The sequence below is a fragment of the Polistes fuscatus genome, unplaced genomic scaffold (assembly GCF_010416935.1).
Source record: "Polistes fuscatus isolate 324 unplaced genomic scaffold, CU_Pfus_HIC Scaffold14, whole genome shotgun sequence".
Lineage (NCBI taxonomy): Eukaryota > Metazoa > Arthropoda > Insecta > Hymenoptera > Vespidae > Polistes > Polistes fuscatus.
This window is the reverse complement of record NW_025113042.1, coordinates 5,127,280-5,140,589: the sequence shown is the minus strand read 5'-3', so window position 1 is coordinate 5,140,589 and position 13,310 is coordinate 5,127,280. Positions and strand designations below refer to the sequence as shown.

At 34.4% G+C, this 13,310-nt stretch overlaps 3 protein-coding genes and 1 long non-coding RNA gene across 8 annotated transcripts; 2 read left to right on the top strand and 2 right to left on the bottom strand.

Annotated features, from left to right (window-relative positions):
- Positions 1-454: 454 nt before the first annotated feature.
- LOC122514238 (bifunctional 3'-phosphoadenosine 5'-phosphosulfate synthase-like) lies at positions 455-3,429 on the bottom strand. The gene is made up of 6 exons (XM_043630933.1): positions 3,005-3,429; positions 2,045-2,848; positions 1,451-1,885; positions 1,162-1,371; positions 806-1,088; positions 455-695 (listed from the first exon to the last, which is right to left on the bottom strand). The coding sequence occupies exons 1-6, from the start codon at positions 3,032-3,034 to the stop codon at positions 598-600; spliced, it is 1,860 nt and encodes a 619-aa protein (XP_043486868.1). The 5' UTR covers positions 3,035-3,429; the 3' UTR covers positions 455-597.
- A 344-nt stretch (positions 3,430-3,773) lies between these two features.
- LOC122514237 (tryptophan--tRNA ligase, mitochondrial) lies at positions 3,774-6,532 on the top strand. Of its 4 annotated transcripts, none has more exons than XM_043630928.1 (7): positions 3,774-4,057; positions 4,159-4,326; positions 4,439-4,701; positions 4,797-4,918; positions 5,000-5,270; positions 5,439-5,686; positions 6,305-6,532. In XM_043630928.1, exons 1-6 carry the CDS (start codon positions 3,959-3,961, stop codon positions 5,668-5,670), a joined length of 1,155 nt encoding a protein of 384 aa, XP_043486863.1. In that variant the 5' UTR covers positions 3,774-3,958; the 3' UTR covers positions 5,671-5,686; positions 6,305-6,532. The 4 variants fall into 4 exon arrangements, with proteins under 4 accessions (XP_043486863.1, XP_043486866.1, XP_043486865.1 ...); XM_043630931.1 differs by lacking the exon at positions 6,305-6,532 and adding an exon at positions 5,860-5,913; XM_043630930.1 differs by lacking the exon at positions 6,305-6,532 and adding an exon at positions 5,842-5,913.
- LOC122514236 (reticulon-4-interacting protein 1, mitochondrial) lies at positions 5,633-7,292 on the bottom strand. The gene is made up of 6 exons (XM_043630927.1): positions 7,133-7,292; positions 6,823-7,058; positions 6,512-6,721; positions 6,329-6,441; positions 5,979-6,246; positions 5,633-5,887 (listed from the first exon to the last, which is right to left on the bottom strand). The coding sequence occupies exons 1-6, from the start codon at positions 7,275-7,277 to the stop codon at positions 5,780-5,782; spliced, it is 1,080 nt and encodes a 359-aa protein (XP_043486862.1). The 5' UTR covers positions 7,278-7,292; the 3' UTR covers positions 5,633-5,779.
- Positions 7,293-9,261: 1,969 nt separating this feature from the next.
- On the top strand, positions 9,262-13,280 carry LOC122514233. Of its 2 annotated transcripts, XR_006303008.1 has the most exons (3): positions 9,262-9,658; positions 9,767-10,384; positions 12,999-13,280. It is a non-coding gene; the product is annotated as an uncharacterized LOC122514233 (long non-coding RNA). The 2 variants fall into 2 exon arrangements; XR_006303007.1 differs by lacking the exon at positions 9,262-9,658 and having other exon boundaries at positions 9,717-10,384.
- Positions 13,281-13,310: the final 30 nt, after the last annotated feature.

Below are 13,310 nucleotides of genomic sequence, written 5' to 3'. Positions count from 1 at the left end.
ATTTTGTTATTTTAACAGCCTTTGAAAAGCTAAAAATATATTGTGTGCACATAATATGTTTATTATTTAGTAATTGTATACATTGAATTATTCATTTGTACATAATTTAATATAAATTTACTTCTCTTTAATAAGTATTTTGTAGCTATAATTTGTACCTTATATACTATTAATGCCTATGTATATTATCAACATTCGAAATATTTTTTACTATTACGAAATATATTTCACATGTTTTTTTTCTTCATTGATAAATATACATATGTAAAATATATATTATATATAGAAAATATCGTCAGTTTCTCTGTAGGTAAAAAATAAAATTTACTTACACATTGTGGAATCATTGCAAGTATCAACCTATCTAACGAAGGAATGAATCCCCGATATTATGCTGTACAAGAGGAAAATTTATAAACGTACATGTACAAACATGTAATCAAAAGCATATTTCTTCTTTGCTCTTACTCTTTGTATATAGAATTGTAATACATGTGTTAATCATTGTAATACTTTAATAGAATAATTGCACTGTATTATTAGTGGTCTAAATAATAGACTACTATAAAATGATATCTAATTCTAAATTAATTTAAATTAATTTTTATTACCACTTTGATAATATTGTGCGAGAATGCTCCATGCTTTTGGAGACATAAAACCGTCAGGTGGACATTTCCCTGCTTTGGCTAAATCTATAATAATAATGTATTTTTAATGTGATCTTTTTTAAAAATAATAAGTATAGATAGGTATATATTATTATTGTTGTTGTTATTATTATTAAGAAGAAAATATTTCTTACCACGCATTCTAGTTCCTGATATAAAATCAAAATCTTGTTTCCTTTCTGAATTGAAGAAGGACATTTTCTTATTTTTCTTATCGTAAGCGGCAACTTTAAATGGAATGATTTCTAAGCTTTGTAATCCTCGTGCTATTGAAAGAACTCTGGCACCGTGAGTTGGATCATAGAGATTACCATCGGGTGTAGCTTTTTTATTCGGATGTGGTATACCAGCTGGATCTCTACCCACAATGTAAAAGTTAGCACCTGCATTCAATCTGGCTTTAGCATGCCATTGTACCTTAATAACAAATTTTATAATTAAATATATATACATTTTGTAAAGAATATCAATAATACAAATATTCTCTTACTTCGACAGGACCAGCATACATCATAGGACTTGGAAAAATAGCTAACAAAGTAGAATTAGGATCGAGTATACCCTCTTCTAAAATAGCCTTATGTTGCATAATTCTTGTATGTAAAGGTACATCGTCTTCTTTCGTCCAACCTCCTAACGGGTGTAATAATAATATAGGATTTTTAAAACCTCGCTCCTCGAGTAAACGTTTTCTCGTATCCTATTAATAAAATATTCCATATTATTATAATTCAATGTATTATAAAAGATAAATCTCAAATGTAAAATAAATAATATACCTGCATAAGTAAGGCATGACCGTTATGTATAGGATTTCTAAGTTGAAATGCGAATACTGCATCAGCTTTCATTTTTCTACATTTAGCTCGAATTTCGTTGGGTGTTAATCTGTATATATCAAGACCATCATGCCATTTAATCCTTTCTAAAACTTCGATATCCCCACCTACCAACCAATCTCCTGATTCATAAATCATTTTAACATATGGATGAGCTAAGTTGTTAGTTCCAAATTGCCATCCACATCTTTCTTCTTTTCTATGAAAATAAAATTCCGGTCTTCGTAATATTGCCAAAGCTTTGTTTTTATGTTTAAGTGTTATCGCCGAATGTCCCTCCAAACGAATTTTATCAGCAGTACTTATAGCAAGAACTATAGGAACAGATTGATTTACTTCTTTTCCACCCTCTAGTAGACATTTCAAATGTTGCGTCTAAAAACATTTCCCTTAAAGCCTTCAATCGTGTTAAGAGAATACAGAAGAAGAAGAAGTAATACTTATTTTATTTTTTATCGAGATATTATGTATCAGCTTTCTATAGAAGCATAAATATATATACATACATATATATACAGAAGAATTGTTATATACCTGTAGGTATTGGCTTTCTCTCATGAAACCAGTAAGTGGTAAAGCCCAGCCTTCTGCTAAAATTTGAAGCCATTGCATATCAACTTTTGTTATTTCTATACTCTGCAGAGTATCTGCTTCTGCTTTGGCAGAAGCAATTCTGGATTCTGGAACAAAGAGTTCTCTTATAGGTGCAGTAGGTTTTGGTAATACTGGTATGATACACTGTTTTTCCAGAAGATCGATCACCGTTGCAGCTGATTCTTCTAAGGTACAGTTTTCTGTAGTTACCACTAAGTCAGGATTAATAGGTCTCTCGTACATTTGATCTATACCAGTAAAACCTTTAATAGCACCTTGCCGTGCTTTTTTATATAATCCTTTAGTATCTCTAGCTTCGCAAACATTAAGTGGAGTATCAACAAATACTTCGAAGAAAGGAAGATCCGAGGCTTTGTGTATTTCTCTTGCCATTTGTCTATCCTCTTCAAATGGTGATACAAAACTACATAAACAAATTTGTCCACTGTCTGCAAATAATTTTGCTACTTCCGCAACTCTTCTTATATTCTCTTTTCTATCCTCTTTACTAAAACCAAGATTGCAATTCAAACCACTCCTGACATTATCTCCATCGAGTCCATAAGCAGCAATTCCGTGATCGACCAATATCGCTTCTACTTGAAAAGCTATCGAAGTCTTTCCTGCACCTGATAGACCAGTCAACCATACTGTACAACCACGGAAACCTCTTACATGACCTATCGCTTGACCACGTTTTGTTCTTGATACATGATGTGCCTGTTCTGATACATTGGTACATGACTAAAAAATATAAAATACAAAATAAAAAAATATTATTTGAATTAGTAATTTGTTATCTTATCTAATTTTGATAAAACTTTATAATTTGTATTAATTTAATAAGGTACAATACTTATCTTATTTTTTGATAAGATATCTTTTTATCATATTACATACCGTCATCATTTTTTTATGCGGATTTTCCATAATGCCATTCAATTTATGATTTTTTGCCTTTTATCTTTCGATTTATCTTCCTGCTTATTTTACGTTCCAAACGATTTCAACTTGATCAAAATATAATATAAATTATATTTTATATCTTTAATAATATTTCACAGATAAGATATCGAAATTTATTTATATTAATTCAGGACAGTAATAGATTAATTTACTATCTTTATGTGTCACTACACGATATATACTTATAAAATTTAATATAATACTACTTGTGATTTTCTTAAAATTATATCATATATTACACTATATTATTGATACTATGTAAATTAATGATAATTAGTGATAAAAAGTATTAATTACAAGATATCTTAACAACCACACTTTACAACGTGTTCAGCACGACTACACCGATATAGATAGATAGTCAGAATAGTTATGTTCTACTCAACACAAGTTCAATATACACTGTTCTTTAACTTAAGTTCCTATTTGATTTCGTTCTATTACGCATGCGTAGAATACCTACCGCGAATGCTCCTTGAATTTGATTATATTTTAAATCACAGATTTTATTAATATTCTTTTCTTTTTATATTTCTCATTTTTATTTATCTAATTTATAATTTTTATAGATAAACTACTTTTAAATAATTGTACATTCAGTTAATTAATACATGTACGTTTTTATGTAAGAATATTAACAAATATAGAAATTTTAATATTATTCTATATTTAAAATTGACGCCTCTCTTTTATCTGTCGATATAACAGGTGCATTAACAGCAAAAATACAAACTGTGCTTATAAAATGTTTGACGAAATTTAAGGTTTATTTTACCTATCTTTCGTTAATTTATTCATTTGCGGGAAACTCAAATGCATTGTTTGTGGTTACGGATTATATAAATTAATGTTTAATAAACATTTCCAAGTCATTTTTAATTACAAAAGATGATTAAAATTGTTAAATGTGGTGGTGTTTTCGTATCCCATAATTGGAACATTAATATTTATCATAGTGCACAATCTATAAGATCATTTAGTCAAAAGGTATAAATTTAAAGGTTGAATGAATTTAAAGGTTATTTTCTTATTTGTTTAATAATTAGTTGTTTAATATTTTTACATTTTTATATTTGTTGCTATTGTAGTTAGCAAACACTGAATATCCTAGAAGAATATTTTCTGGGATTCAACCTACCGGTAATGTTCATTTAGGAAATTATTTAGGTGCAATACAAAAATGGGTTGAATTACAAAATTCTGAAAAAATGGTTATATGGAGTATTGCAGACATGCATTCTATTACATTATCTCATGTAAGGGATTTAAAATATTTGTAATATTTGTAAATGATACAGTATTTTTATATGTGTTTGTATAAATTATTTTTAATATCAACAATTTGTATATATTATATTTATTTTATAGAATCCTAAAGTATTGAGAGATAATATTTTCAAAATAACAGCTACGCTATTGGCATGTGGGATAGATCCACAGAAAAGTATATTATTTCAACAATCTAGTGTTCCCATGCACGCAGAGTTGTGTTGGATACTTGGCTGCATCACCACTATGGCTAGGCTTGGACATTTGCCGCAGTTCAAAGAAAAAAGTGAAAGTTTGCAGAACATTCCTTTAGGAATATATATCTATCCTGTTTTACAAGCTGCTGATATTTTACTTTACAGGTATGAATAATATCTTTGTTCATACTCTTCTAAGTTTTATAGATCTAGGTTTTAATTATATAAAATAAAAAATAGCAAATTCTCATATGCATTAGAGCAACGAATGTACCAGTCGGCTTAGATCAAGCGCAGCATATACAATTATCACAGGATTTAGCGCATTCTTTTAATAAAAAGTATGGAGATACTTTTCCAATACCACGGACTCTTATTTGTAGTACGTATACTCTAATATAATTAAATATATTTAAATAAAATAAAAAAAAGTACATATATATAATGATTGCATAAATTTTAGACGATTATAGTTGCAGAATAAAATCACTACGAGATCCTACAAAGAAAATGTCCAAATCGGATAAAGATGTCAAAAGTAGGTTAGATTTGATAGATAAACCAGAAGTGTTGTTAGAAAAAATTAAAAAGTCTCTAACTGACTTTACATCTGAAGTAACTTATGAACCTGAAACACGACCAGGTGTTTCTAATTTAATTGCTATTCATTCTTTACTTACTGGAAAGTCACCTGAAGAGATCTGTCAAGATGCACAAGGTTTAAATACTGGAAAGTAGGTATTTCTATTTATATAATGTTGCTTATTAATCTGTTAATGCATACTATATTTGATGCTATATTTTATGTTTCTTATGTTTAGCCCATAAGGTTTAATACATTGTTATAGTACAGAGAATTAAAAATATTCGAGCTGTATTTTAATGTCTTTTTAATATTGTAGATATAAATTGCTATTAGCAGATGTGATAATAGAAAAGTTAAAACCAATTCAAGAAGAGATATCTAGATTATTAAATGAACAATTATACTTGGATGAAGTTTTAAAAATGGGTTCAGAAAAAGCAACAGAAATTGCATTTGATTGTTATTCTGACGTAAAAGATAAAATAGGTTTTAAAAGAAATGTAACAACAATGACAAATGAAATGGCAAAATACACAAGTGTACATTGATCGTATATATTTAAAGGTAAATATTTATTATAAATAAATTATATATTTTTTTTCCTTTTTTTTTTTGTATGTAAGAGCAACAACATAAAAAAAATAGTTATAATAAATATTATTTCATATCGATAACTAATTTACCTCGTAAATGACCTTCTGTTACTCTTTCATATGCTGTCGGTAAATCTTGGAAAGGATATACATGTTTAACAACTGGTACTATCTGTAAAATACATTTTTTTAACGTAACTATTTGTATATATAATTTTTATATATTTAACTATAGAATTAAAAATGATCTAATACAATTATACCTGTCCACATTCAACAAAATTGTGAAGCATATTCATGCCTGTTTCCGATGGTACGAAGAAGCCCCATTTAATTGAACCTTTGTTATTAGATGTAGGAATATTATATCTAAATATGTCGCCAAGATTTTTAAAAGCTCCAGCTACCAATCCCAATTGATCGATATTTTTTAATAACGGGGAATTGAGTGTTATATAAGTATAATATGGGTAACCTTTTGAATTTATTAAATCCGGTCCTTGATTGGAACAATCCAAAATTATATCATACCTACGAGTAAAATTGATTTATATGTAATTGATGATAACTATTGATAAAAATGTTACAGGTTAGATGGTAATAAATTACATACGGTCCTTCGGAAATTATTTGCGCATCAGCATCATGTTGTTTATAATCTATTACAACATCAGCTCCTAATTTCTCAACCATATTTACAGCATCGCTGCTACAGGTGGTTATTACCTAAAGAAATTTTGAGCAATTATCAATAAGAGAACAAGAATGTGATAGTTATATAATAACATAATATTACATGCATATTCCAAGTTTTCAACAGTTGTATAGCCATAGTACCAACACCTCCAGAACCACCTAATACGAGCATCCTTCTATTTAATCTCGTATTGATAGATGTTTTGTAACACATACCACCAGTAATCCACAAAGCAGACCATGCAGTTAGTCCTGCATATAAAATACTAGCAGCTTCAATGTATGATAAATTTTTTGGGTATCGATTAGTCTACAATACATATAATTTATCATATAATTATAACTTAAAAATATGTTTTATTATATGTATATATATTATAGGTCTAGAGAGCATGTAGATATATTCATTACCAGGCTACTATCAAGAACCACATAATTAGCATGACAGCCTTGCTTATCGACTGGAACTACACCCCATACTTGGTCACCTAATTTTAATTTGTCTCCAACATTATGTCCCTTCGATACTACAATTCCAGAAAAATCTCTTCCTAATGTTAATGGAAATTCAATCATATCATTGTATGTATAGCTACCAAAGTTTTTAACTTTGCGCATAAGATTGAACAATGTTGCACCATAACCACCTAGCAGAAACATAATTATTTGAAATATGATAAAACTTAAAGAAATGTTTATGAAAGATAGTGATTTGACATACGGATCATTGCAATGTCTATGGGATTTACACTCGCTGCTTGAACTTTGATCAAAACTTCTGTTGGTTTAGTAATTATTGGTATTTTTACATTTGACAATTTTAATTCATCCAAATCACCATAAGAATGTACTTGCCATGCTAACATTTTATTCTCTACATCTTCTTTGTATTTTGGTAACAATTGTGAGAGACATCGTAATTGCATATCATTTATCACCCGTCTTAATTTTGATATATTCTTTGTTAACATTATTGGTTATTACGGAATGAACTTTAAGTCAAAACACCTATGAAAAAGAGAGGTTAGCTTTTCACGGTAGCTCTGTTGTGAAACTTTGCGCGGCAACGTGCGTGCAGTTATAAATGCATCATCAATGTTATTAATAGAACTGCAAGGACCACGGATAAAACGATTTATATTTCTTAAAATAAATACTAATTATATAATTTAAATAATTTATTACATTTTAATACACATACAAATGTTAGCATTAATTTGAGCATCGATTAATTTGATCTTTTTTTATTTTTAAATATCATTGCAATATGATAAGCAGTGCAAACAAGAAAGAAATTATTTTGTTAACAATAAAACAGTAATTATATTATAATAATTTCATTGTAGTTAAGATTAATATTCAAACGATTAGCTATGAACACTAATATTAACGTTATATTATATCGTTAACGCAATAATTAATATCATTGCCGATTTATATCAATTTCATGCTGGTAGTGCAGGGCGGGCGATGCATTAGTCAGATAAAATCTCCAATTTGAAGATAAATTGAAAATCCGTCATCGGAAGACACGAAGGAATATAAATTTGATCGTTTGACAAATGGAACTCATTTGTAGTGATAAAAATAGTTATGAAAAAAAAAAATATTCAGTTCATTTTTCATGTAGTATATAAAATTAGAGCATTACGTATATTACATAAAATTTATCAAACGCGCGCGAGGAAAATATTTTATTCATAAGACCTGCATATTCAAGAAAATTATCAATTAGCGAAATTAATAAATAAAAAAAAAAAAATAAAGAGAAAAAAGAAAAACAAGAACAATCAAACAATCAATTATTCAAACGTGAGATAATAATGGAAAGTCGGATCAAATAAATTATATAATATTTTCTTTTCTTTTTTAATCCCTCAGCTTGATCAGCCCCCTCCCCCTTGTCGTCTCCATTCATCGTTACGGACAATTTCGTAATACGAAATTAATTTCGTAGGTGGATGATACGTGGGTGGGTTTGTCCTTCTTTTTTTTTTCCGTGGGAGTGGTAAAAAAGAAAGAAAAAAAATAGAGAGAGAGAGAGAGAGAGAGAGCAAAAGGTAAAAGGGGAGGCAAGGAAAGAGCAAAACGAAAAAAAAGCAAAAAAGCAAAAAAAGGAAGGAAGGAAGGAAGGAAGGAAAGAAGAAAATAGGGCAGAGGTCAGGTTAAAGGAATATAGAGTAACTCCCGGCGAGATGGGAGTAACGATAAGCGATATCCCAGGCACGGTCCTTGCCCCGTATCGCGAGCATTCGCCCCTTTTCGCGTTGCACCTTCGTACGATCTCTCGTACGGTGTGCGCGATTGCACCGGTCGGGCTAACGCTTAAGGGGTAGAAGAAGGCTCGTGGTACAAGAGCAGGAGGGGGGAGGGGAGGGGGTTGGTTAGATGGGTGTTGGAAAAGTGAGTGAGTGAGTGAGTGAGTGAGTGAAAGAGAGAGAGGGGGGGAAAAGAGAGTGAGAGAGAAAGAAAGAAGATTTGCGAAGATAAACTCGTACTCGCAGGGCTAACGAGAAAGAGACGGAAACGTTGCTGGTCCGCCCTTTTATCATAGGTAAACGTGATAAAGCGCATGCCCGTCATTGATCGCCGATCTCTATGGTTACGCCTCGCTATAGGAAGCACGAGACCGACGACGAAGACGGCCGTGACAGCGACGACAACGATGTAGACGACAAGGACGAGGACAACAATAACAACGACAACTACTACGACGACGACGACTAAAGACAACGACGACAACGACGACAACGACGACAACGACGACAAAGACTATCACGACGACGACGACGACCACGACGACCACGACCACGACGACGACGACGACGACGACGACGACGACGACGACGACGACGACGACGAAGACGACAACAACAATAACGAGGAGAAGGTGGAGGTGGAGGAGAACGGAGGTGGTGGTGGCGGTTGCGCCGGCGACCGGAGCCGCGCGTAAGTTATCCGGTAAGTCGGAGAAGATCGGTGGTGATCGGACGCGAGTATTCGAGTTTTTCCTCGAATAAAGAGGGTTGCGCAAAGTGTGTCCACCGGTGGAGAAACGAGGGATTGAGGAAAAAAAAACGAACGAACGAACGAACGAACGAACAAACGAACGAACGAACGGATGGACGGAAAGAAGGAAGGAAGGAAGATATTAAAGTGATTTTTTTGGTGTGTAAAGAACGGGGGAAGAAAGGGATTAGTAAGCAATAAATAGAAAACCGACTAAATAAACAAAGAGAAAGATCCGGTCAGTGATTAGTTCCTTTCTCTCTTATTTTTTGTTGTTGTTGTTTTTTCTTTGTCCATTCTCTCTTTCTTTCTTTTTCCATCCCTCTCACGTATCGTGTGCTAATAGTCGTTTCGCAAGGATCCAACAACGATCGGGCGGGGCGCTCTTGGTGAAAGAAGGGGCCTCCGAAGGGCGGCAACAAAAACAGGCCGTTCTCGTACGAGGGTGAGGATGGACGGAGTGAGAGATATGTAGAGAGATAGGGAAAGAGTGAGAGGAAGGGCAAAGGGTGAAGTGCGAAGTGAGGTGCCTAGGTGGTAGTGGTGTTGGTGGTGGTGTTGGTGGTGGAGGAGGAGGAGGAGGAGGAAGAGAAATAGAAAGAAAGAGGGAGGGAGAGAGAGAGAAAGAGAACTAGAGAAGAAGGGGGCTGCGGGGCTCGGAGGGGGGCTAAGAGCAGCCGCGAGGGGGCGCAAGGCAGACGCAGCGAGAGAGGATATTGACATTTTCGGCCGTGGGGACGCGCATTCGTGAGGGTGGCCAAGAGGGGTACGGGATAGTCGGCTCTCCGTCCGATCCTGCAGTATCCATGGCTACGCCGTCGGCGAGGATTTGGCGCAAAACACCGGAAATACCGTGTGCATGACTACGTTTACGACGGTGGAGCGCCGCGTACAAAGAGAAAATCACCGAGGGCGATTTTTGACGGCATCGACCACTTCGGAGATCGTCATTCGCCAATCGACGGTGGGTCTTTCGGTGTCACGAGACTTTTCTTGCTTCGAGAAAAGGGTGGATACCCACACCCCTCCGCCATAGTTGCGCTGACCCTCCCCTCTTTCCTTTCTATCTACTCCTCCTCATCTCTCTCTCTCTCTCTCTTTTACGCCTCTTCACTGTGTCTCTTTGACCCTCCCTCTCTTTCTCTTTATCCGTATATATAGGTATAAGTGTGTGTATATATATATGTGTATGTATATGTATATGTATATGTATATATATACATATACACACGTCTTTCTCTCTCTCTCTCCCTTTCTCTCGTTCGTTCTACATCTCCCTTTCTTCGGCACCGTTATTGGAACGTAGCGGAGGGCCAGGTATCGCGACGCCTCGATACGCTCGAGACGGTCTTCTACCGTGGCGAAGACTTCGCCAACGGTGAGTCACCTTTTTTTTCTTCGAACGAGACTGGGAGAAAAGGGAATGGGATAAAGACGAGAAAAAGGGAAGATATAGAGAGAAAGAAAGAAAAAGAGAGAGAGAGAGAAATGGAGAAAGAAACACCTTCGTGATATAGAGTGGTGCTAAAAAGAAAAGTAGTGTGCGTTAAGGAAAGGAAAGGAAAAAGGCGGGTAGAAGAAGAAAAAAAAGAAGGAAGGAAAGGACGAAATTGAGAGAAAGGAGGTTTCCTTCCTTTCGAAGGTGGGTGGTGCGGCGGGGCGTTGATCGTGTACCGGATGCAGCGGCTGGTGCATCGAGTCTGGTGCAGTGTTTACGCGAGCGACTAGGCGGAGCCGCGGAAACTTTCTTTTTTTCTTTCTACTTCGTCTTATTCTCCTTATTCACCATTATCATCATTGTCATCATCATCATCATCATCATCTTCTTCTTCTTCTTCTTTTCGTGATTAGTTATTTTCAAATTCGATAAACGTCATTCCATTTATTCTCGTATTCTCAATTTGAATTCTATTTTTCTTGTTTTTCTCCCGTTATAAAAGAAAAACATTTGGAAGAGGCTTGAAAATAATTCGCCGATGAGATATTACGATGTGAAAAGTGAACGAGGATAACAAACAAGGTGGAGCTGTGACGACGAGAATATTAAATCATATCGGGAGTCAAGAGAGAGAGAGAGAGAGAGAGAGAGAGTCGACGCTCCCTGCAATGCGAGAAGGGAGCGGCAAGGAGTAAACATCCGTGATATTTCGGCCGAACCGAGTTCGACCTGCACCCGCCATTCATGCTTAAGCGCGGACGATGGGTAACCGCATCACCGCCGAAATCGATATAGTATTTAGAAAGCTCCTTTTACCCACGCCTACACGTTTATCCGGGCTCCTGTTTTCCTATTAACACATTCATCGCCATTTATTCATCAAATCGAACATTTCTAAGACCTTTCAAATAAGATTGATTTTCTCTCTCGTGTCCGCTGAAACTTACACACTTCACCATCGATTTTAATGAAAACGCAACAAATTTCCATTCGTTCGTTTTTTCGTTTCATACAAAAAAAAAGAAAAAAAAACTTACGAATAATCTTTAAGATAGATTTGTTGATGTACCCCGTTATAGCCTTCCGTGACTTGAATGCAACTGTAAGGGGTCGAGTATGTATATATATATATATATATATATATAAGATTTACTTAGAACAAACTTCTTTCAAAGTTAGATCCTCGATTGATAATCGATCGTACGAGATGATCGTTGATTTATCGCTTTGCGTACACACCTCCGGTATCGTAGATTTATCGCGATGACGCGACGTATTACGTAGACGAGGAGAGCCGGCAGCGGTTCAGTAACCCTCTCTCTCTCTCTCTCTTTCTCTCTCTCTCTCTCTCTCTCTCTCTCTCTCTATCTATCTCTCTCTATCTCTCTCGTGACGCCACCCCTTTTATTATCCGTGACACATCCACCCCGCACAGTGTTGTTGACCCCACACCGAGCTTGATTACTGTGCCGCGATTAAAATTAATTTCTATAGTATAGGTACGATATGAGGTCTCGTCGATAAACTGCCAAAGGGCCACGATGACTCGAGAAAATCGATTAAACGCGATCATTAAGTTATCATAGCCGTGTTTTTATGACGTAGGATTAGTAGTAGGAGTAATAGTAGTAATAGTAGTAAGTAGTAGTAACAGCAGCAGCAGCAGCACCAGTAACAGTAACAGCAGCAGCAGCAGTAGTAGCAGCAGCAGCAGCAGTGTTCCTAGTAGTTATGAACTATGTGTGATCAGCCGAGGTTGACTATGATCGTTGATCGAATTTTCATGAAATTATTTCTCCTCTGGCGTAAATTTTACATATCACTCTTATGGGGTTTTAATATTATTTTAATCGATGTGTCTTTACGATTGCTTGCATGCTTCTTTCTTTTTTTTTTTTTTTAAGACGCAAGTAAACATTATTTGAGATTGATACGTTAGGTTTGACCACACGTAGGATATAACTACTTAATAATTTTTCTTTCATAGATAGTTAATAAAAGTTTTGTACCTTTATTTTTATATATATATTTTTTTTATTAATATCATATCATTGTTTACGCGTAAAAAGAAACTTTTTGATAGGAAAATAGATATAAAATAATGATCATTGATTTAATTGGAATTTATTTCTGATTGCAGTGATCATGCCACGAAGAAGCTGATGAATTTAGACGATCGCAATGATGTGACAATAAAGATACCTCTTTCTAATCTCGATTATTTCGGGGAATTGTCCCTGTTATACAGTGCTTCCCAAACCTCTATACCATAAAGAGAACACGAAGATCGCTAAAACCTCCGGAAATGGTATTTCGAAACTGGTGCCAAAAGTCGACAGACAAGCCAAGTGAAGTTCGCATAGTGTGTCAAAAAGTAATACAAAAGAGAGACCTATAACGAAATACAAAGAAATTACAAGAAGAAAATAACTCAACCGAAAACAATAACAAA

Excerpts from the sequence above, each read along its gene's own strand:
- LOC122514238 (XM_043630933.1), bottom strand. The coding sequence starts at position 3,034 with ATGGAAAATCCGCATAAAAAAATGATGACG. Across the intron at positions 1,372-1,450 it reads GTCATGCCTTACTTATGCAG|GATACGAGAAAACGTTTACT; the intron begins GTATATTATTTA and ends TTTTATTAATAG. Across the intron at positions 1,089-1,161 it reads TGTATGCTGGTCCTGTCGAA|GTACAATGGCATGCTAAAGC; the intron begins GTAAGAGAATAT and ends TTTGTTATTAAG.
- LOC122514237 (XM_043630928.1), top strand. The coding sequence starts at position 3,959 with ATGATTAAAATTGTTAAATGTGGTGGTGTTTTCGTATCCCATAATTGG. Across the intron at positions 4,058-4,158 it reads TAAGATCATTTAGTCAAAAG|TTAGCAAACACTGAATATCC; the intron begins GTATAAATTTAA and ends TTGCTATTGTAG. Across the intron at positions 5,271-5,438 it reads CAAGGTTTAAATACTGGAAA|ATATAAATTGCTATTAGCAG; the intron begins GTAGGTATTTCT and ends TTAATATTGTAG.
- LOC122514236 (XM_043630927.1), bottom strand. The coding sequence starts at position 7,277 with ATGTTAGCATGGCAAGTACATTCTTATGGTGATTTGGATGAATTAAAA. Across the intron at positions 6,247-6,328 it reads CAAATAATTTCCGAAGGACC|GTATGATATAATTTTGGATT; the intron begins GTATGTAATTTA and ends TTTTACTCGTAG. Across the intron at positions 5,888-5,978 it reads ATTTTGTTGAATGTGGACAG|ATAGTACCAGTTGTTAAACA; the intron begins GTATAATTGTAT and ends TGTATTTTACAG.